The sequence below is a fragment of the Xenopus laevis genome, chromosome 7L (genome assembly GCF_017654675.1).
Source record: "Xenopus laevis strain J_2021 chromosome 7L, Xenopus_laevis_v10.1, whole genome shotgun sequence".
NCBI lineage: Eukaryota > Metazoa > Chordata > Amphibia > Anura > Pipidae > Xenopus > Xenopus laevis.
In genome coordinates this window covers 11,949,880-11,974,744 of record NC_054383.1, presented here as the reverse complement: position 1 = coordinate 11,974,744, position 24,865 = coordinate 11,949,880, and the positions used below count along the sequence as shown (strand labels likewise).

Genomic DNA, 24,865 nt, shown 5'->3' with positions numbered 1-24,865 from the left:
GGCTTTGATCAGTATTGGTGGAATGTAATATGTTTCGTTAGCACAAAAAAAGTTCACAAAGACCATTACGAATCTTAGCAACCATGTTCGCATCCTTTTCGACCCATTACAGACCTCAACGACTTCCTCGCAAAGTTTGCGACCAAATGGCTTTTGCAAACATTCGCAATGTCTGTAATAAAATTTCGCCAGTATCAACAAAATATTTAACGAAACTCCAGACCAGGTGTTAACTCTAACCTTTGCTTAGCAATGTAACATTCGCCGGCAAATTATTTTACATTGCGAGCAGCGCTAAACTTTTGCAAAAATGCCATTTAAAACAAAGCAGTCATTTTTGATTGTGGAAATATGTCTGGAATAATTTTAAAAAAAACAAAAACGGACCAGTGGGACAAAAGCTAAATTTTACCCAGGCAACAAAAAATTTTTACATTTCTTAAAATTTTGCCTGATAGAGTATATACAGTTGTGAAACTGCCACTGGCAAAAACTAAAGCGCCATTGTACTCTCAGTAAGTAGAATTACTTGATTTTCTTTTCCTAAAATCCAGAGAATTTAGCAAACACGCACGTTCGCCTCAAACCAGTTCTCCAACTTTTTCAACAACAGAGTCTACTGAAGCCCATTTAATGGTTGGCCAGTTCCCATAAACAATAAAAAGTTACAGAACTGTAATTTATAAGAACACAAACATATATATCAGCAACTATTTGCCCAAGATAGTGTTTTTGGACAATACACTTCTACTTCTAGTGATGAGCGAATCTTTTCACCAGCCATGGATCTGTGGCGAAATTCCAAATTTTTCCATCTGCAACAAAAATTAACTGCAACAAAAAGTCTCAGAAAAAGTCTCAGAAACAAAAAACAGTTGCCGCAAGAAAAAATGGCCATTGACTTTAATGCATTTGCATAATGCATAACGCATTTCACAAATTTTCCAGTGAAGCGAAACTGGTAAATCCACTTCCCAAAGTCATTTACCTGGAGGCAGATCTAGACAGCCTTAGCCTTAAGGTGGCCATACACGGGCAGATAAAGCTGCCGATATCGGTCGTTTGGACCGATTTGACAGCTTATCTGCCTGTGTATGGGGGCTTCCGACGGGTCTTCCCAATCGATATCTGGCCACGATATCGATCGGGAAGGTTGGATTTTTACCCGACCGACCCGTCGGAGCATCGTAATTCGCATCGTAATTCGATCGTTCGGCCATACGATACCCCCGATATAGCCATGCCGTTAGTGGCATATCGGGGAAGGATCCGCTCATTTGGCGATGTTGCCAAACGAGCGGATCTTTAAGTCTATGGCCACCTTTAGAAAAACTTTGCGGTGACAATACATAACATGTCACAGTTACCCCAAGAAGTCGTTTCAAGAGGCCCAGCCTAAAGGTGGCCGTAGACGCACAGATAATATCGTACAAAATGTATTTTCATCCGATATTCGTTGCGTGTATGGTGGAAAAAGAGCCGACCGATATCAGCAGAAGACTTGGATATTGGTCGGCTCGTCGATCGGGCTGGACGGAAAATTTTGATCTGGCACCTTTGAAGGGACTCAAACATCGCCCATTGTTAGTGCTGAATCGTCAGATACAGGTAGAATTCTATTGTTTCTTCCCGTATATCTACCTGAATATCTGACAATTCAGCTCTACACGTGTGTATAGTAACAAACGATCTTTCTTGGAAAGATCTTTTCCAAGAAAGATCATAATTGTTACATCTATGGCCACCTTAAAGGCCAGTTAAGGTGTGATTTGGGGATCTCGTCTTATATCTAAACCTTAAATCGAAAATATACTCCTGGACATTCTAGGTCTCTATAAAAATATGACAGAATACATCCTATATCTAAATCATTTTCGAAATCATTTTCAATTAAAAAAATACTTTAAGAAAAACATTTTTCTACTAACACGTGCCACTGGATGATCCCAGAAGAATGCAAGGGAAAAAAACACCCATTAACCCATTAAAAGATGCATTAATCTTAGGAATCCTGCCCGGTTTTCCTAATTAGTTAAACCGGGCAGGCATTTTTGACCTGGACAGGTCCCAAATCTAGACAGGTGGCAACTAGTGATGGGCGAATAAATTCGGCAGACATGAATTCGCAGCAAACTTCCGTGTTTCGCCACAAGCAAATTAATTTGCGAAACTGCGGCGACAATAAAGATCCGCCGCATCAAAATTGTTGCTGTCAAAATTATTCAGACGCCCATTGACTTTAATGCATTTGGACCAAATAGTCGCACGTATAAGAATTGACGCGCACATTAAAATTATTTTAATAATTTTTAATTATTTATTTTTAAATTATTTAAATTATTTTAATAATTAAATGCTTTCTGCGAATTTTTCGGTGAAGCAAAACTGCACAGATTGGCCCATCACTACTGGCAACCCTGAACCAGTTCAGTCGCTGTTAGCCCAAACATTTATTTCTATCCCAAAAAACGAGTAGCCTGCCTTCAAAGCAAACGATAGCAATGATCCCATGAAATTGTCACTCGCTCAAAACATTTCCACTTTGCTGCTTCCTGGGATCACGAGAGGCATTTTTTAGGTCACTGAAGATTTATCCACCTGCTTCACTGTCTACTAAATTACTGATACGGTATCACATCATTCGTGGAACTGTAGGGGGAAAAAAAACTAAAACCCATCAAACAAAAAACAATAAGGTTTTATTTTTACATTTCTGTTTAGAACGTACGGAAAACAGCAAGAAAACACAAATTTGCCTGTGGCTGCATTCTGAATGTCAAAGAGCTGCCATGTTTGGTCACATTCCTGTAAATATTTCATGTACTCTATAGAAATATATATATATATATACACATATCATAACAGCTTGCCATTAAACATTGAACATTCTTGAATTCTATTTGTTTATTTTTTTTAACCACGGAAATAATTCACAGATTTGTTAACTTTGCTCCTTATGATGCCAATTTCTAATTTATTTGGGCGCAGGCAAGTCATGTGTGTGTCAGAGACTGTACAGTGTATTAATCAGATTTTCTCTCTGTTCTGTAGCGTTGGGGATTAGCGATAAATCAGCCCTGTGTTATACACCTGCCACAGCCGTTTCTATTTGAAGTGCATGTTGGATTCAAGGAATGGCTGCCTGAAGTCCTCCACGTGTTGCTAAATTATCATAGCCGACAGCAGCTGTCAGTGGGATGCTGGGAGATGTAGTTCCAAGTAACATTAAATTAAAAAAGAAAAACGGCTTTGTATTTAAGTGATATTTGTTGTTGATTCGAACACCCAGCTGTAAAAAATAACTCAATGGGCCACATCGGCCCAGACCCGATCCCTGTGCAAAGCCTACTGCGACTTCCGAAACTTCTCCCTGGTCCCCCCCCCCACTCGCACCCACTAGAAGAAGTCTGACAGTGATCATAGGACTGGGGAATACAGGGGTAATGGATTATAGAAATTTAAAATTCAAGACTTTTTTTTAAAGGGGAACTCCACAAAAACATAACTTAAGCTTTTTGAAAAGTAAACATTATTTTAAGCAACTTTGCAATATACTTCATTTAAAAAATATGCAGATTTTCCTGATTTTTAATTGTTTCTGACAGTTCCCTAAGCCTAGCCCCCTGCTCTCCTGCTGATCTGTCTGACTACTTTGCTGAGCTGACTGACTACTGTTACTTTGTATCAACAGCCATCTGTCCTCAGCCTGCATCCTCCAAACCCCACAATTCCCTGCACATGTGATTTCAATAAGGAAAGGAACATCACAGTGCAATGCATTGTGGGTTATGTAGTTCCTGCATGCTGTCTGTAAGAGAAGTTGTTACAATTTGTAACAACAGTGTTTAGTCCCTCCTTCCCTGCCAGGATTTCAAATGATGCAGAAAGAGAAGAACTGTTAAACAGCTGGATTGCAGCCTAGAAAATGGCATTTATTAATACTTTTTGAAAAAATAGGTAACTGTGATGGGTATATTAGGGGTTTCTGTGTTATGTGGCCCCTTTATCTAATTTTGGTTTGGAAGCCAGCGTTCCCCCTTTAAAATTGCACCTAAGGGCCACAATACAACAATTTTAGATGTTTTGTTAAAATTAGACTAAATATGACAAGATAAATATATATTATATTTTTCCTTGTTCATCTGAGCTTCTATGAAGGTGTTACAGGCTCTGCTTGCAGCATGACCTTTATTAAAGGGGTTGTTCGCCTTTGAATTAACTTTAAGTATGATGTAGAGAGTGATATTCTGAGACAATTTGCAATTGCCTTTTATTTTTTTAGTATTTGTGTTTTTTGAGTTATTTAGCTTTTTATTCAGCAGCTCTCCGGTTTTCAATGTCAGCAATCTGGTTGGTAGGGTCCAATTTACCATAGCAACCATGCACTGATTTGAATAAGAGACTGGAATATGAATAGGAGAGGCCTAAATAGAAAGAGGAGTAATAAAGCACGTACCGCACAGAGTAATGGGATACAAATCGCTCTGTGCCAATAGTCGCTGTGAATCGTCTGTTCAAAAAAGACGATCGTCTTTTAAAACGTTGGCGACAAATCGTCCAGTGTGTCCTTACCCTAAAGAGTATGTTTTTTTTAGATGGGGTCAGTGACCTCCCTTTGAAAGCTGGAAAGAGTCTGAAGAAGGCAAATAATAAAACCAATTGAAAAGTTAAAAAAAAAAAAAGTTAGAATTAGCCATTATATAACATACTAAAAGTTAATTTAAAGGTGAACCACCCATTTAATCCGCCATTGTCTTTGACTTGCCACAAACCTCTTTATCACCTCCCACAAGCCTCCTACTGTGTTATAATGAGTGGTTTAGCAGCCCATTGGTTAATTTTGTATGGCACAAACTGCTCTTACATTATAAAGAGTGATCTATGCCAATTTAGATATATTCCAGTATTAGGTTCAATATTACTGAAAAACAGCAGGACAAATGGCCATTAATAAAAAAAAAAAATACATTTAAATTAGAACAAATAAAACAAAACAGAATAAAAATGGCCAAGATAAATTAAATTGTGGACATGAATATCAGGTTTCGCGACAACAAACATTTCTGCGCTCGATTCCATTTCCCCAGCTGTGGATCACAGTGAATTTCACACTTCCCCAGTGCTACAGCCGTAGGATCAAGCCATGGAGAAATGTTCCTGCCAGAAGGTTTTCCCATCAGATATCCTAGAAATAGCGCGCCGAGCTGCAGCCAATATTGCTCGTGTCAAGCAGAGAAGCAATTTACGTGTATATCCTTATCCAGGGCACTGTGCCCAATCCAATTCTGGCCCGTAATGACATGGTTCTACTAAGAATTTATATTTCTGATCCTTCTAAATAATATACATTACTCGGCTATAAATATTTGGCCATTTAAAAAAAAAAATATATATATATATATATATATATATATATATATATATATATATACACACAGTTTTAAATTACCGTATATACTCGCGTATAAGCCGAGTTTTTCAGCACCCAAAATGTGCTGAAAAACTCAACCTCGGCTTATACGCGGGTCATACCGTAGATACGCTCCTTCCGCGGCCCCAGCAGGACTGTCTGTGACTGACTGTCACGATCGCCGCCCGGAGCAGGTCCAGGAGCTCCGGGCGGCGCGTCCTTCCCTGCCGGCGTTCGCTCCCAAAATGGTGGCGCCCATGGCCGCCACGTGGGTAGCGGCGCCATGGGCCAGTCACAGACAGTCCTGCTGGGGCCGGGTCACAGGGGGTCGCACTGCTGGGCTGGAAGTCAAAGCTCTGCGGGACAAGAGTTCGATGCTCAACGCTCTCCTTCGATCTTCGCTCTCCAGTTGCTCCCTCTGTCTCTGCAGGGCTCGCAGGGTGCTGGGTGTAAAGGGGAACATTTCTCCAGCCAATTTATAACCTGGCCCACACTGATCCTTCTCAGGGTAAGCATATTTTTGCAGTGTCATGTTCCTGCTGATGGAATTATGGGGAGGCTCTTTTAAATAGTTTTAGATAGATTTCTATGCCATAAAACATGATTACACATTTACACACACATTTTGAAATCTGACATGGGGCCCCTAGGCTTAGACACGAGTCAATACATTTTTCCAGTTTTCTTAGGTAAATTAGGTACCTCGGCTTATACACGGGTCGGCTTATACACGAGTATATACGGTACCAAATGTTTATACTGTTAAATTATTTTATTGTACAATGAAACCAGCCAGGGTTTTATCAGCACAATTACTGTAGATATATATCAATATTCCACAAAAAACACCAACTAGGCCTATCACACCAGAGCTGATCATTTGAAACGTATTAGGGAAACCAAGGACCCTATTCTCTATCAGCACTGGGTTTATCAGCTGGCCAAGAAATGTACAGTCCACATTTCCATGAAATGCCATAGAACTCACCAAGCAGTTCTATAGACGTAAAAGTCACCAATTTTAGTGAAGGCATGTAGCCAATGAGATTATGAAGCACTGATGACATCACTAAGCACCAATTATAACCTATGACATCACTAAGCACCAGTCAGAATGTTTTACAATGTCAATAGCTTGTTTGTATTCTAAAGATATACAGCACAGGGATGGAATCGGTTATCCAGAATGCTTAGGAACAGAGGTTTTCTGGATAACGGATCTTACCCTAATGTGGATCTTCATGTCTTAATGCTACTAGAAAATCATGTAAACATTAAATAAACCCAATAGGCTGGTTGTGCTTCCAATAAGGATTAATTATTTCTTAGTTGGGATCAAGTACAAGTTACTGTTTTATTATTACAGAGGAAAAAAAAGAAAGATTTGGATAAAATGGAGTCTATGGGAGATGGCCTTTCTGTAATTTGGAGCTTTCCAAATAACAGATACCATATTTGTATGTTGTAGATTATTTGAAGGACATGTCATACATTGATACAATTTATAATAACAGCATTTATATATATATATATATATATATATATATATATATATATATATATATTATATATCAGTTTTATTTTCAGAATTACAGAACCAGTAATTCATTCTCAGAAATATATTAATACACGCACAATGCGTCCATGTAATGCCATCAGCAATGACTAAGACTTCCCTCTTTTGTTTGATCAGCGAATTCCATTTCCCCTAAATTAAAAAGTAGCAACGGTAACAATAAATGCGTAGCCTTATGGAGTATTTTTTTTTTTTTTTTATTTAGATGGGGTATTGGCCCCCATTTGAAAGCAGGGAAGAGTCAGAAGAAGGTGGCAAATAATGCAAAAACGATATAAAATAAATAATGAAGACCAGTTGAGAAGTTGCTTAGAATTGGCGATTCTACTAAGGGGCAGATTTATTAAAGGGATCGTTCACATTCCAAATCCTTTTTTGAGTTCAGTTGTTTTCAGATTGTTTCAGATTACTGTTTTTCCAAAATCTAAGTGTAAAGTTGAATGTTGGTGTCTCTGGTGTTTCAGTCTGGCAGCTCAGTAATTCAGCTGCAGATTCTGAACTGTTACAATTTTACAACATTGAGTTGATCCATTTCTCAGCAGCATCTCTGGAGTATTAGCAACTATTGTATCAATTCTAACAGCTGCCTGTAATGAAACCCAGAGATTCTGCTCAGCAGGGACAAAGATGAGAAATGTATCAACTAAATGTATTGGTTTAGAAGTTTACAGGGTCGGTGACCCCCATCCCAGAGCTGCTTTAGAAGGTGAAAAATTACACTTTAATAATAGAACAACAGTGACACATAGAAAATAGAAAGTAATTAGAAAAAGTTGTTATTTTTGGTGGTTTATCTGGAAACAACTAGTTGTTTGAAGGTGAATTACCCCTTTAAGGGTGGAATTGAAAATTAGAATTTTCGAATTTTTTTTATGGTCAAAACTCTCAAATTCGAATTGTGAATTATCCAAATTCAATTCGAGTTTTAAATTTTGAGATTTATCATACTCTGGCCCTTTAAGAACTCAAATTCGACTATTCGCCACCTAAAACCTGCCGAGTTCATGTATAAGTCAATGGGAGAGTTCCAGGCACCAATTTAGACATCTTAGTAGCCTTCCTGACATTCAATATTTTTTTTTTTTCGGACAAAAAATTTCGAAGAATTCAATTCGAATTCGATTTGAGTCGGTTAAATTTGTCTAAGTTTTAGATATTCAATTTTTTTTTATAAATAACCCCCCCAGTCGAATTTCGAGTATATTCGAAATTTAACCGAGTTTAAAAAAAACTCACATGAATTCGAAATTCGACCTTTAATAAATATGCCTCTAAAAGTTGATTTAAAGGCTAACCACCCCTTTAAAGCCATTCAATACAAAAGAGTCCAATTCTCCTGACTCAAATGCCCAAGAGAAATGAATAAAGTGACATTTATAAAGGCCACACTATCCTCTAAAATGAAAGCAAACACTACTGCTAAGGTACCTACAAGCCAAGATGTGGAGGGCTGCCAAAGAACAAGGTCCCATGGATTGGTGCCACGCACTTTCAATTTGTTCCTGGCCCTATAGCAATATTTAGTTGCAAAATTCTATTTTCAGTCAGTACAGATCCTTCTGCTACAGGTATGGGATTTGTTATTAGGAAACCCATTATCCAGAAAGCTTTAAATTACGGGAAGGCCGTCTAACATAGACTCTATTATAATCGAATAATTCAAATTTTTTAAAATTTTATCCAAATCCAATTTTTTTAAAACGATTTCCTTTTTCTCTGTAATAATAAATCAGTAGCTTGTACTTGATCCCAACTAAGATATAATTAATCCTTATTGGAAGCAAAACCAGCCTATTGGGTTTATTTCATGTTTACATGATTTTCTAGTAGACTTATCCGAGTATTCTGGATAACAGGTCCCATACTAGTGTGGTATGGACTATAAAGGAAATGACAGAGCCTGGCAATAAAGGAATTTGGTTCGCAGGGTGACACTAGCAAAACTTTAGTCACATAAAGCCAGACCTGCATTGCAAGGGATCAAGTACAAGCTACTGTGTTATTATTACAGAGAAAAAGGAAATACTTTTTTAGGTTTCAGATTTAAGGTATAAAGATCCAAACTATGGAAAGATCCCTTATCCAGAAAACCCCCAGGTTCCCAGCATTCTGGATAACTGGTCACATACCTGTAGTAACAAGGGTTACCACTCAGCAGAAAAAATACTGATACATTCTGAATTATGTTATCTGGAAACCCGTTATCCAGAAAGCTCCAAATTACAGGAAGATCATACCCATAGACTCAATTTTATCCAAATAATCCATTTAAAAAATATATATATTTTCCTCTGTAATATTAAAACAGTACCTTGTACTTGATCCACACTAATATATAATAAATCCCAATAGGATGTAAATTATTTTTTAGTAGACTTAAGGTATGGAGATCCAAATTACGGTCCCGAGCATTCTGGATAACAGGTCCCATACCTGTAATAATAAAACAGTACCTTGTACTTGATCCCTTCTAAGATATAATTAATCCTTAATGGAGGCAAAAACGTCATTTATACCATCTGAGCGAGTAGAATACTAACCAGTGCCAACCCTAGATATATGCAGAGGTATATATGTATATTTATTCATACAGTATATACACAACTAAACCTGCAGATATTTAGGGGTCATATAAATCCCCATAGCAGCGCTGCTTGAAGAATTCACATTTGTCCGGCGCATGAGTGTAACGGTGCATTCACAGTACAGGTATTGGACCGGTTATCCAGATATTCCGGATTATGGATCTTCTGTAATTTTGATCTTCATACAGTACCTATAGTCTACGAGAAAATCATTTAAACATTAAATAAACCCAATAGGCTGGTTTTCCTTCCAATAAGGATTAATTATATCTTAGTTGGGAAGTACTGTTTTATTATTAATCATTTTTAAAAATTTGGATTATTTGGATAAAATTGAGTCTACTGGAAACGGCTATCCTGTAATTCGGAGCATTCTGGATAACGAGTTTCCGGATAATGGATTCCATACCTGTACTATAAAAAGATATCGAGTAGGTAGCGCCGACTCCATCTAAGCGGTGTTCTACATCTGTCAGCCAGTGACATGCGCAGGAATCCTGCAGCACAGCAATGCATGGGTTGCAATAAGGAAGTCTCAGAATGACAGCATTATTATTATTATTATTATTATTATTATTATATACCTTAACCAGAGCGAGTATTAGGAAAAATTGCTCCACATCTCCATATCTTACTCTCCAGCGCAATAGAGTCATTATGTTTAGGGGACACGCAGCATAGAAAGAAGCAATTTATCTCACATGCGTGATGGAACAATACTTTGTAACCAGGCAACAGAAGACAAAATATGTTCTCATTAATTCACTTCTATGCTTATTTAAAAGACACAATTAGAACATTTTTTTATTTTTTTTGGTTTCCTGCTTGCACAGCATAGGGTTTCCAAGTGAATATTTATTCTTAAAAAACCAACCGTGTGCCCCAGGCTATTTCAGTTACAGTGAGCGGAGAGAAGCTCCCGTGGTGCCTACTGACTGGTCCCGCGGTGTGTTCTAACTGATCAGTGAAACTCACATTATATAGTCGAAGGGATAATTGAAAGCATTGAGTGTCCTTAAAGACTATGTTAACAGCTTGCAAATTTATGGTCAAGGTTCTTTTAAGGAGGGAGGCAGGGGGGCCAAAAAAAGACTTAATACAAACCTATTATTGATTTACTAATAGATCTATCCAACTTGTTGGCTTAAATATGCTGTCAAACTTCATCATCCATTATCTCCATCTCTCCCTACTATACCTGCTATCCTACAGCCACACTCCCTTCCCAGAGACTATTATCCACTGTTACTATAGACACCATCTCCCCCTACTATACCTGCTATCCCACAGTTACACTCCCTTCCCAGAGACTATTATCCACTGTTACTATAGACACCATCTCTCCCTACTATACCTGCTATCCCACAGTCACACTCCCTTCCCAGAGACTATTATCCACTGTTACTATAGGCACCATCTCTCCTTACTATACCTGCTATCCCACAGTCACACTCCCTTCCCAGAGACTATTATCCACTGTTACTATAGACACCATCTCCCCCTACTATACCTGCTATCCCACAGTTACACTCCCTTCCCAGAGACTATTATCCACTGTTACTATAGACACCATCTCTCCCTACTATACCTGCTATCCCACAGTCACACTCCCTTCCTAGAGACTATTATCCACTGTTACTATAGGCACCATCTCTCCCTACTATACCTGCTATCCCACAGTCACACTCCCTTCCCAGAGACTATTATCCCACTGTTACTATAGGCACCATCTCTCCCTACTATACCTGCTATCCCACAGTCACACTCCCTTCCCAGAGACTATTATCCACTGTTACTATAGGCACCATCTCTCCCTACTATACCTGCTATCCCACAGTCACACTCCCTTCCCAGAGACTATTATCCACTGTTACTATAGGCACCATCTCTCCCTACTATACCTGCTATCCCACAGTCACACTCCCTTCCCAGAGACTATTATCCACTGTTACTATAGGCACCATCTCTCCCTACCAGGCCCGGACTGGCAATCTGTGGGTTCTGGCAAATGCCAGATGGGCTGCTGTATGGTTCCATATAAAGTTACCATATAGTGGGCTGGTAGGGGGCTGTTTGGGCCTCTGTGTACTTGGAATGGCAGGGCCTATTTTGACTCCCAGTCCAGGCCTGCTCCCTACTATACCTGCTATCCCACAGTCACATTCCCTTCCCAGAGACTATTATCCACTGTTACTATAGGCACCATCTCTCCCTACTATACCTGCTATCCCACAGTCACACTCCCTTCCCAGAGACTATTATCCACTGTTACTATAGACACCATCTCTCCCTACTATACCTGCTATCCCACAGTCACACTCCCTTCCCAGAGACTATTATCCCACTGTTACTATAGGCACCATCTCTCCCTACTATACCTGCTATCCCACAGTCACATTCCCTTCCCAGAGACTATTATCCACTGTTACTATAGGCACCATCTCTCCCTACTATACCTGCTATCCCACAGTCACACTCCCTTCCCAGAGACTATTATCCACTGTTACTATAGACACCATCTCTCCCTACTATACCTGCTATCCCACAGTCACACTCCCTTCCCAGAGACTATTATCCCACTGTTACTATAGGCACCATCTCTCCCTACTATACCTGCTATCCCACAGTCACACTCCCTTCCCAGAGACTATTATCCCACTGTTACTATAGGCACCATCTCTCCCTACTATACCTGCTATCCCACAGTCACATTCCCTTCCCAGAGACTATTATCCACTGTTACTATAGACACCATCTCTCCCTACTATACCTGCTATCCCACAGTCACACTCCCTTCCCAGAGACTATTATCCACTGTTACTATAGGCACCATCTCTCCCTACTATACCTGCTATCCCACAGTCACACTCCCTTCCCAGAGACTATTACTATAGGCACCATTGCTACATAAATACTTCCTTACCCTGGAGCAGTTGAACTTTAAGTTCAAGGCTCCCTTGGAGGTCCAGCCTTTGACCATGGACTCCCTTAGCTCATGACAAGGTCACAAATATAGGAAAACATTAAGCATAGTTCCAAGAATACCTGTAATATTTAACAATCCTTCCACCTAGGCTTTCAGGTTTGTCTAGAAAAGTAACATTCTCAATCAATCTCACCTAAAGTAACCTTCAGATGGCCTCTCCTGCTTCTGTGCAGGCCTCGTCTGAGGGTCCAACCCCATGGGAACACTTGTTCTAGATTCTAGGTACTGAAACTGGATCCCTAAATATGACCCATATTCCCAGACAGACACAAAGGTCACTACATGGACTAAGACTTGTAGGTAGGACACTATATATTCCCTAAAGCAATTGGTAATTTATGAGACAGTTCACAAGCAGCTAATCACTTTACACCTACTTATACTTTCACAGTGATCTCCAGAGGTTCTTCTATAGGCCTTTCATCATTTGCTCTTGTAAAGCTTAACTAGAGGAGAGTTGTTTTGTAACAGCAGAAGTGCTGAAGGCTGAATATACTAGTTTTTTAACACATCAGTGTATCCTAGCAGTGAAATAAATTCAATTGTCTTCCCTGGAACAACACAATCCCCAGCTAAAGCAACAATTAAGGAAAAACGATTTTTTTAAAAAGTGTAAATGTAAATCCAGCCAATATAACAAATAAGAAAACAATTGAACTTCTCACACGCTAAGAACAATTTATATTTTCTTCACGACTTCCAAAGTCTGTGCTGATTGCTTGTGCCTTGCCCTTTACACTTGGCTTGTTATGTATTTGTGATTAATTTAGAAACAAACGACCTGTAGTTTTCTGGACCGACACCCTCCCTAACAAGGTCAGTTTTATTACGTTCCCCGGTTATCAAAATATTTTCAAAGTCATGTTTGAAATGGAAAAGGGAGGCAAAAAAAAAAAAAAAATCACCACTTTGCCTTTAAAGTAAGTGCTATATTGACATTAACAGTGTAGAAATAGATTTGGACAATATATACACACACATACAGAGAGACGTTAATCTGCCAATATTTCAGTTGTAGTGTTTTTAGAGGGCGATTTGTACTTTATTTTGAATTGCTGCCCCCTAGGCCAAACAGCAGCTTATTTATATGAACGTACAGATTCTGAAGCAAAGGCACAGCTATTACCATAGATACATTATATTTAATGTAATGCTTTTAGCACAAAGATGTAGAATGTGCAAAGTTTTCAGGAGACTGGGAGTCTTGGCCAATAACGGTTACTTTAGTATGTAGTCAGGAGCAGCAGTGCAGGGAATAGCAGACAGATATCCCTTATAATATAATGCCATTAAAAACATGTAGTGCAACATTCCTAATAGGTTGCTCAAATTATGTTTATATTTGGGGTTACTTTCCCTTTAAAGATAAAGTAATAGTGCCCCAACTATACTGAGCTGATGATAAAACATTAGAGAGTCGCGATTTCCAATACACATTGTTGCATGGCAACACAGCAACTAATTAGCCGAAGCCTAGAAGGGGATGCTGGGAGTTGCAGTCCATCAGCAGCCAGAGGGCAACACGCAATAAACTCCCATTCTATAGCGCTCTGAGGAAATGCATCATACCCCGCGGAGATACAGCTCGCTGCAATCGCATTTACGCTCTAAATAAAAATCCCATGATTTCACATTATCAATGACAAATAGCATAATGCGCGGATCTTAGGATACAATAAAAGAGCTCGGCGCTGTAGTAAAAGCAATAATAAACCATTAAAATGCATTAGGTTGAATTTAACGAATAGCAAGAGTCGCTGCGTTCAGAGTCGTGCCATTCATTCGGCTGAATCAATGGTGCAGTTACATTCTCTTATACGCGCATGGAAATGGGAAGATATTTAATTAGGATGAGATATTTCAAGTACTTTATTATGGGCTCATCTAAATAAATGCCTTGTAATCAGCCTGTGTATGCGTGTGCAGCTGTAAGCTATATTTCTCATCAGCTATGCATCATGTGCAGGCAAAAACAGCAGAACCACAATTCCCATCATCCTTAGCTGGCCAGTGCAATTGCTTCTCTGCACTGCTGGTCCTGACTACATGTATGTCTGACACAGTAAAGTAGTAGGGATGCACCGAATCCAGGATTCGGTTCGGGATTCGGCCTTTTTCAGCAGGATTCGGATTCGGCCGAATCCTTCTCCCCAGCCGAACCGAATCCGAACCCTAATTTGCATATGCAAATTATGGGCGGGAGGGAAATTGCGTGACTTTTTGTCAGAAAACAAGGAAGTAAAAAATGTTTTCCCCTTCCCACCCCTAATTTACATATGCAAATTAGGGTTTGGATTTGGTTCGGTATTGGGCCAAATCTTTTGTGAAGGATGCGGGGGTTCGGGCCGAAGCCAAAATAGTGGATTCGGTGCATCCCTATAAAGTAGTGGCTACTTTCCGCCCAGCAGAGGCTCCAATTCTCACCATGTCTTGTAAGGAGAAGCACAGAACACGCAAAAGCATTGTAGGAACGGATATCTTGGCTGTATAGGAGCAGAGTACTGCTAAATTGTTTTAATGGTACATACAGTCAGGACCAGCAGTGCAGGGAACAGCAAGGAACCATCTCTAAGGCTGGACTTACAGGTCCTATTACACAATTCTCTTCCAGCTACCTTATCACAATAAACTCCCATGAGTACGTCTCTCATCAGAGGATAGGAGTTGGCCTAGAGCAACATGTTGAGTTATTGAACTAAAAATCAGCAGCAAACATACAGGAGGCAGCTGTGACTGTGATATTGCCTGTCATTAAAGGGGTTGTTCACCTTTAAATTAACTTTTAAGTATGATGTAGAGAGTGATATTCTGAGACAATTTGCAATTGGTTTTCCTTTTTATTATTATTTGCTTATTTAGCATTTTATTCAGCAGCTCTCCAGTTTGCAGTTTCTGCACTCTGGTTGCTACGGTCCAAATTACCCTAGCAACCATGCATTGATTTGAATAAGAGACTGGAAAATGCATAGGAGAGGCCTGTATAGAAAGATGAGTAATACAAAGTAACAATACATTTTTGTAGCTTTGACAGGGCATTTGCTTTTTTTTAGATGGGGGTCACTGACCCCACATTTGAAAGCTGGAAAGAGTCAGAAAAAAAAAAATTGAAGGCCAATTGAAAACTTGCTTAGAATTAGCCATTATAACATACTAAAAGTTAACTTGAAGGAGAACCACTCGGCACATGAAAAGGACTGGCACCACTAACAGTGTCTTGGAACAAAAGTCAATTGACAATATTAGGAATAAATCACCGGCCTACGAAATTGCAGCTTTAATACTAAAATCAAGCCCTTGTGAGCTTGGATATACCACCTTGCCTGCCTTTTCCCTGAAGGCATTCACCCAGATACTCTGCCTGATGACTGTGTGCAATGGTATTTTATTCCCAACAATGATAAGAATGGGGCAGGCGATATGCCCGATATTGCCCCAAAGCCCTAATGAATCCCAAAACAAAGCTGCCTTGACTGCTGTCAGGTATTAATTCCCCTAGGGGTGAAATGGCCAGCAGTCTTCAAATACAGGTATGGGACCTGTTATCCAGAATGCTTGAGACCTGGGGTTTTCCGGATAATGAATCTTTCCGTAGTTTGGATCTTCATAACTTAAAGGGGTTCATAACTTAAAGGGGTTGTTCACCTTTGAGATAACTTTAAATTTAGTATGATGTAGAGAGTGATATTCTGAAAATTTGCAATTTGTTTTCATTTTTTGTTATTTGTGGTTTTTGAGTTACCGGTATTTAGCTTTTTATTCAGCAGCTCTTCAATTTGCATTTTAAGCAATCTGGCAACCAGGGCCCAAATTACCCTAGCAACCATGCATCGATTTGAATAAGAGACTGGAATATGAATAGACGAGAGTCTGAATAGAAGGATCAGTAATAAAAAGTAGCAATAACAATACATTTGTAGCCGTACAGAGCATTTGTTTTTTTAGAAGGGGTCATTTGAAAGCTGGAAAGGATCAGAAGAAAAAGGCAAATAACTATAAAAAATAAATAATGAAAACCAATTGAAAATTTGCTTAGAATAGGTTGTTCTATAACATAATAAAAGTTATCTTAAAGATGAACCACCCCTTTAAGTCTACTAGCAAATCATGTAGACATTAAATGAAATAAAATACCTGGGGAACCCAGATCATTTTTATATTACCATGTGTACGCAGTACAGGTATGGGATCTCATAATATTCAAATAATACAATTTTTTACAAAAATGATTTCCTTTTTCTCTGTAATAATAAAACAGTAGTGTGTACTTGATCCCAAACTAAGATATAATTAATCCTTATTGGAAGCAATAGACTTAAAGGGATACTGTCATGGGAAAAAAATGTTTTCAAAATGAATCAGTTAATAGTGCTGCTCCAGCAGAATTCTGCACTGAAATCCATTTCTCAAAAGAGCAAACAGATTTTTTTATATTCAATTTTAAAATCTGACATGGGGCTAGACATTTTGTCAATTTCCCAGCTGCCCCTGGTCATGTGACTTGTGCCTGCACTTTAGAAGAGAAAGTTCTTAGATCTACCAGGCAGCTGTTATCTTGTGTTAGGGAGCTGCTATCTGGTTACCTTCCCATTGTTCTTTTGTTTGGCTGCTGGAGGGGGAAAAGGGAGGGGAGTGATTTCACTCTAATTTCCAGTACAGCAGTAAAGAGTGATTGAAGTTTATCAGAGCACAAGTCACATGACTTGGGGCAGCTGGGAAATTGACAATATGTCTAGCCCCATGTCAGATTTCAAAATTGAATATAAAAAAATCTGTTTGCTCTTTTGAGAAATGTATTTCAGTGCAGAATTCTGCTGGAGCAACACTATTAACTGATTCATTTTGAAAAAAATTTTTTTTTACCATGACATACCATGATCATAAGGTATGAAGATCCAAATTACGGAAAGATCCGTTATCCGGAAAACCCCAGGTCCCGAGCATCCTGAATAACAGGTCCCATACCTGTACTTGATCCCAACTAAGATATATTTAATCTTTATTGGAGGCAAAGCCAGCTTATTGGGTTCATTTGATGTTTGCCTGATTTTCTAGTAGACTTCTAGTAGACAAAGTTGCGGAATTGGACAAATTACATTGGCATTTGCAGAATCAAAATGAAACATTTTTGCTTTGAAGTTCTGCCATAACACGTCAGGAATGCAAGTAAATTATAAGGCACATGAAAAAGAAGCCAAAGCAAAACATATTTTCAGCACAAATCAATATTAACACCACTTGTAGCAGAGCCTCCCCCCTTGGCATTGACAACCGTTTCACAAGACAATAAATCACAGCCTCCTGCACATGACATCGAGTCCTCTACTTCAAATATCACTAAGCAAACTCTCCTGCTGGAATTAGCATGAAATGCACTGCAGCTCCATGATTCACTGACGCTGATAGGGAATGAGGTAATTAATATGCCTAAAGAAATAAATGCTCCCGTCCAGACATAAAGATGAATAAGCGCACATAAGTGCCTGAATCAGAAACGTTTCTTCACTAGCATTTCGCAGCTATTTATAAAACATAAAAATATAAGACATTGGGCAATAGAAGATAAACCTATGCATTTGGAGCAGCTTTGGCAGAGTTGATGGACTATCAAGGGTTAATGCTGCAGGGCCAAAGAAATAGATGCTCCTGGTCAAACATAAGATGAATAAGTGCACATAAGTGCCTGAATAAGAAACGTGTCATTTCGTCACTAGATGACGCGTTTCACAGCTATTTATAAAACATAAAAATATAAGACATTGGGCAATAGAAGATAAATCTATGCATTTGGAACAGCTTTGGCAGAGTTGATGGACTATCAAGGGTTAATGCTGAAGGGCCCAAAGAAATAGATGCTCCTGGTTGCACATAAGATGAAGTGCACATAAGTGCCTGAATCAGAGACTTCTCATTTCGTCATCAGATGACACATTTCGCAGCTATTTATAAAAGAAGACATTGGGCAACAGAAGATAACCCCATGCATTTGCAGCAGCTTAGGCACAGCTGGTGGGCTGTTAAGGGTTAATGCTGCAGGGCCCAAAGAAATAGATGCTCACGGTCAGACATAAGATGAATGTGTGCGCATAAGTGCCTGAATCAGAAACGTCCCATTTCATCATCAGATGACGCGTTTCGCAGCTATTTATAAAAGAAGACATTGGGCAATAGGAGACAAACCTATGCATTTGCAGCAGCTTTGCCAGAGTTGGTCGGCTGTCAAGGGTTAAAGCTGCAGGACCCAAAGAAATAGATGCTCACGGTCAGACATAAGATGAAGTGCACACAAGTGCCTGAATCAGAAACATCCCATTTCATCATCAGATGACGCGTTTCGCAGCTATTTATAAAACAAGACATTGGGCAATAGAAGATAAACCCATGCATTTGCAGCAGCTTTGGCAGAGTTTATGGGCTGTGAAGGGTTAATGCTGCAGGGGTCATACTACATATAAAAGAGCAGTCAGCAAAAAGTTGCCCTGAAAGATTAAGAACAGCAGGTAAAGCCCCCCCCCCCAGCCAAGCAGCTAATTCTTCAATGACGGGAGCCCTAGAACACAAAGATGAAAATAGGACAAAAGAACAGAACAACATGGCTTCTTATTACAGTCCTAGAAATAATTCACCCCGCCACGTCCAATTACACATGCAAAAGGGCACATGTGTTTCAGGCAATAAAAACCCAGCCATGTACATGTGCAGAATTCCTAACCTTTTACGGATTTATTAAAAAAAGAAAAAATTCAATGTTCCCTTTTTGTTTGTGTGTGTATAAATAAGATAATGGAAGAATGGCAAACAAAGTCGGTTACTAATGGGAGTGTAATGTTGCCCTCTTTAGGATCTGCTGCGCTGCTGTCGTCTCCCTGCCAGTGAAGTAACACTGTGCGCTGCCCTCGCTGCTTCTGCTATTCGGCTAATGAATGACTAACCAGGGCCAGCGGGGGAAATGACATCACCAGGGTGTAAAAAAAAACAACACCAAAACTGCATTAGGAAACTTTCTACCTGTTTCAATAACATTCCGACAACGACATGTTTTCAGCCTTTGCTTCTTACTGTACAATGTGCTGGGGCCCAGCCTGTGACTCACTCACACAACTGTGTCTGCTGAATATTCATTGTAAGGACTGATAACACTGTCAATTCAATTCAATTAGAAGTCAGAGGCAAAAATCATCAGCTTTCAACAATCCACCCACCTGCCATTTTTTTCTTTTTCTCTCTCTCTCTCTCTATATCTATCTATCTATCTATATATACAGTATATATATATATATATATATACACACACAAATATCTCTCCCTCTCTAAATCTCTCCCTCCCTCTAAATCTCTCTCTCACTCTCTCTATAAATCTCTCACTCTAAATATCTTTCTCTCTCTACTATATATATATATATATATATATATATATATATATATATATCTAAATCTCTCCCTCTCTAAATCTCTCCCTCTCTAAATCTCTCCCTCTCTCACTCACTCTCTAAATATCTCTCTCTATATATAGCTCTCCCTACAGTATATACATCTCTCTCTCTCTATATATATATATATATATATTTATAAACATCTCTCTCTCACTCTATATCTAAATATATATACATATCTAAATATATATATTCATACATACATACATACATACATATACATACATATATATCTAAATATATATATATTGTTCTCTCTATATATCTTTCTCTCTATCTATCATCTATGCATGGTTGATGTCACAATGGTATGTGTCAACAGTGCAGTTATTGTAACAGTGCTGGGGGTCGTCATCAGCTTCTGTTTCTAATGCAGCTCAATGTCTAATAAAAAAAAAAAAAAAAAAAAAAAAAAAAGGCTGACTCATTTCCTCTAAGTAACCGGCAAACATGGATGATATTCATTCTGCTTTCATGATATTTAATCCTTCCACCCCCCTTTTTTTCCCCTTCCTTTGCCCCCCCCCCAAGATCACAGACCATGTTGAAGTAATAAATTTGAAAAGCAAATAATAAAGTACTCAAGCGGCAGATGAGAGGTTAGACAGCTGCACAGGAAAGTTAGACAGGGGGTGGGGACATTATAATATCTCAGTGGTGGGGACAGAGGGGGGGCAACCTGCTAATGCTCAACCCCCCCCCCCCAACAACAACCTTATTACAAGTTACAGAATGTCAGTGTTGACATCAGCAGAAGGAAAGAAGGGGGGGGGGGATTGGGAAGAAATAAATAAATTCTAGTTCTGGGCACAGGGGGCAATCAAGAACAATTGATGACATGTAATATTAAACCGTAACGAGAAAAAAAATGGCAACGAAGCTACTGATTTGGGTTAAAATAACAGAAGAGACTTCGCTTACGGTGGAATCAGATGAAACGGCGAACGTGGATATGATTTAACTTGCTATTAATATACTATTCTTATAAATAACCAGCCCCACAAAGATATAGTTCAGCAGCATTAACGTATTGCAGGAATGTGAAACAATATCATCAACAATGTAACTCAATCATTGCAGCCAGATCGTATCCTGCAAGGCGCATGGATTAACCCTTTACCTCCCGGCTCATAACACTAAACACACAGCATTTTATTTTTTTTTTAAAGAAATGACAATAACACTCAATGGCAGCTATCCAAAAAAATAAGAGATCTGGCAACGGCACGAGCATTTATAATAAACGTCCAATCCCTCGATGTTAAGTCTCAGGCTGTTAATGCTTAACGTGTTTGTGCTGGTTACATGGGTTTTTTTTTTTTTTTTTCTCTCTCTCTGTTTCTTTTCTCTCTCTCCAATCCGCCCAAGCAAGTTATTTTCAATGCCTTTTCTCGCACTACCTGACACTGATCACTTTATTCAACAGCGAAGGGAAAAGAAAGAGGGGAGAAAAAAAAAAAAAAAAATCAATTAAAATAAAAGAGAAAGAAGAAGAAAAACCCAAAACAGCTTTGGATCCGGACGCAGCTTCCATTTCATAATTTCCTCCCTTTCTTTAAACATTGTATAGGGGGGCTCTGTCAGCGGGGATTAAAACACACACACCCGCGGAGAGGAGGGGGTTAAAGCCATCAATAGAAAAATCCTTGTAATAAAACAATAGACAAATAATAAGCATTAGTCGAAAGATCATCCTGATGTGATCAGCGTTACAAACCCCCAACCACCACCCCTGGGATTCGGTAAAACAGCTGGCACTGCATTAACCCTACAGCTGCCAGGATCTACCTTCTCATAGGTGGCCTGCTCCCAACAGCTGCTGGTCAGCGGCTGCAACTTTCTCAAAGCATCAACCCCATCACCTCCGAACGCTGAGGTTAAACAGATGTTGTCGTTTGATTTCCAGGCTTGGCAGGGACAGGGTTAATGCCCTATATATACACATTTACATAGATATATCTATAGCTATATGTATATATAGAGACATATGCCGGCCACAGAACACAAGGGGGGACAATATAGAAGAATGGTAGGGATGTCACCTCTCCGTGGCTGCTGTTCTTGCCCTTGGGGGTATCTTCTGGGAGGAAATAAAGTTTGGAGCTGGATAAAAGTTGCCGGCTAGTCCTCTCTTCCCACAAGAGCTGCAGCTCCGCTACACAGACGGGCTCGTGGGGTTTGCAGCGGACCAAGAAGAAGTCTCCCAGGGACAGGATCCGCGCTCTGTTCTCCAGGTGGAACTGGAAGGCTTTATAGAAGATGTAAGGTCCATGCAGTCCGCAGGCGGATCCGACCCACTGCAAGAGATACAAAATAATAATCAGACACCCAGAAAATATCAGGGGTGGTGGGGGGGGAGGTTGAAGGGTGGGGGGGTGCTGGGGGCTACACACATCACCCCAATCTGACACTTCCTGCTCCATCTTACAATATTGATATTGCAAAAAAAAAAATTTAAAAAAAAATTCTAATTTTTTTTTTTTTTTTTTGGGTAAAAATCCATAGGTTAAAAGTTTGTGAGAAAGTTGCAGGGTGCCTGAGACAGGGTGTCCCCCCAGCAGGGTGATAGAGCAGCAGCAGGAGGAGCAGCTAATAATACCTTGAGTGAGTTGGGCTCCATCTCGACGTTCTGAATTGATTGAACTCAACATTCTCTCCAAACTTGTTGGCTTGAATGGATTGCATCAGGTCCTGGCAGGGCGAAACCCCGCAGCCGCCGCGCTCAATATGAAACGGTCGCCCATGGCCGACGCCGGCTCCAAATTAAAAACCGACACGCGCTAATATTTCCCCGCGGACTATATTTTCATCGCCGATCGGAAAAAAACTTCTGCCGCGACCACCGCCTCCGCCATAATACCAGCAGCGGCCAACATGGCGCGGCCGATCCGGAATCTGACGTGAAATTTCCCTTGGCGTTGACTAAAAAAATAAAACGACGTTCTAAATGGTTGAAGATGACATCGGGCGACCGCAGAGTCGTTTCTGCTCTGCCGCAGAGACGCGCGATTATTTTTCCCGAGCGCTAAACCGTGCGCGCAGCACTACCGAGCAACCAGGACCTGCGTGTATATGTACAATATAAAGAACATTTCCTGCAGAGATTCAGGGGCGCTCTTCTCTCTAATGCTGTTTAGCACATCGCTTTTATTACACATGCACATTCGTTTGATCGTTTCTATTGCACCCTTTCACTGCCAGATTTTTCTCTCAATGTATATTTTATTTAATCAATCAGCAATGGTGTCAATGAGAGATCAGGGCTTGTGTTCAGAAGAGGAGGAGGAGGAGGAGGGTGTTTTATTATATAAACATATAAATATTAATGCTTTGCTTGTGTGCTTTGAGGGCAGGAAAAATAGACTCAGCATTAGGGGAAGGGGGGGAGAAAGAGAAAGCAAGATCTGCTGCAGGCAACATTGGACATCTCTTATTTTCTTCTTTTTTTAACTGGAAATCGATGAAGAATCGATCGATATTGGTTGTCAGAAGGGCGATCTGCCTGTAATTGGGCCAATCAGCTGTCAGGCTTGAGTCTGTTAAGGCCCCCATATATAGGCCGATAAAAACTGCCGACAGACTGAGTTGGTAGCTTATTGGCCCATGTATGGGGTCCTCCAACGGGCTTCCCTGATCGATATCTGTCCGAAAGTCAGGCAAATGCCGATCAGACAGGGTAAAAAATCCCGGTGGATCGCGGTCGCATCTGTTTGATCCCACGAACTGAACGCCGGTATGGCCTCCATTCTGATCCGATCGTTGGGCCCTAGGGCCCACAATTGGATCAGCCCGATATCGCCCATCTCAATGTCGGGGGGAGAGGTCGCCAAACGAGCGGATCTCCTCGTGCATGGCCACCTTTAGTGCAGGGTTAAACTGCTTTATTATAAGGACTTGTTTGTTTATTTATGGGGGGGGTAGTTACTTTATTCTTTTATTTGATGGGGGGTGAGATGTGTATAAAAATTACAGGGAATAGATATATTGATGATTGTTTCTTCGCCAGGCATGGTTTCAGTAAAGGGGTTGTTCACCTTTACGTTTACTTTTAATATGTTATAGAACGGCTAAAGGTGGCAATACACAGAGAGATCCGCTTGTTTGGCAATGTTGCCAAACGAGCGGATCTCTCCCCAATATGTCCACATTGAGGTGGGCGATATTGGGCTGATTTGATTGTGGGCCCTAGGGCCCAACAAACGAATCATAATGCTGCCAATATGGATTGCGGGACCGTATCTACGAACAGATGAACCCTGCCCGATCGACATCTGGCCGACTTTCGGGCAGATATCGATCGGGGAAGCCTGTCAGAGCGCCCCACGCACCGGCCAATAAGCTGCCGGCTTGGTCTGTAGGCAGCTTTTATTGGCCTGTGTATGGCCAGCTTTATTCTAAGGCTATGGACACACATTCAGTGTCGGACTGGCCCATCAGATACCAGGAAAACTCCCGGTGGGCCCAGGTGTCAGTGGGCCCTGATGCTGCTAAACATTTGGCCTATTTCATGGCCATTCCCTATTTTTATGAGAACAAAGAGGCTAAATAGTTGGAAAATAGAGTATAGTGTGTTAAAAAAAGAGACTAGGAGAATAGAGGTTGAATGAGGAGAGGAAGAAAAATAGTAGTGAGAGTGGGCCCCTGGTCTAAGATTAATTGGTGGGCCCCTGGTCAAAGGTTTTTTGATGGGCCCCTGGTGTCCCAGTCCGACACTGCATACATTCCTTTGCCACAGCTTTTTTTTAAAAAGCCGACTGCTTCGTAAATAAGCATATAACTTAACTTAATAAGCATACAACTTAACTTAAAAACCGATACACAGAGGTCGGCTTTTTTAAAAACCGCAGAGCGGACCACGCCAAAAGCGCAGAAGTTAAA

General features: G+C 40.1%; 1 protein-coding gene across 2 annotated transcripts in view; it reads right to left on the bottom strand.

The window, feature by feature from the left end:
* Window positions 1-22,999, bottom strand: part of LOC108696083 (AT-rich interactive domain-containing protein 5B) — a 236,798-nt gene extending 213,799 nt beyond the window's left edge. Inside the window, exons 1-2 of one of the 2 annotated variants that reach the window (XM_041570245.1) lie at window positions 22,587-22,999; window positions 22,030-22,284 (exon numbers count right to left, since the gene is read on the bottom strand). In XM_041570245.1, coding sequence (XP_041426179.1) covers window positions 22,030-22,284; window positions 22,587-22,607 — 276 coding nt within the window. In that variant the 5' untranslated portion in view covers window positions 22,608-22,999. The remainder of the gene's footprint in view (window positions 1-22,029; window positions 22,285-22,586) is intronic. The other variant, XM_041570244.1, reaches the window with a different exon arrangement.
* Window positions 23,000-24,865: the final 1,866 nt, after the last annotated feature.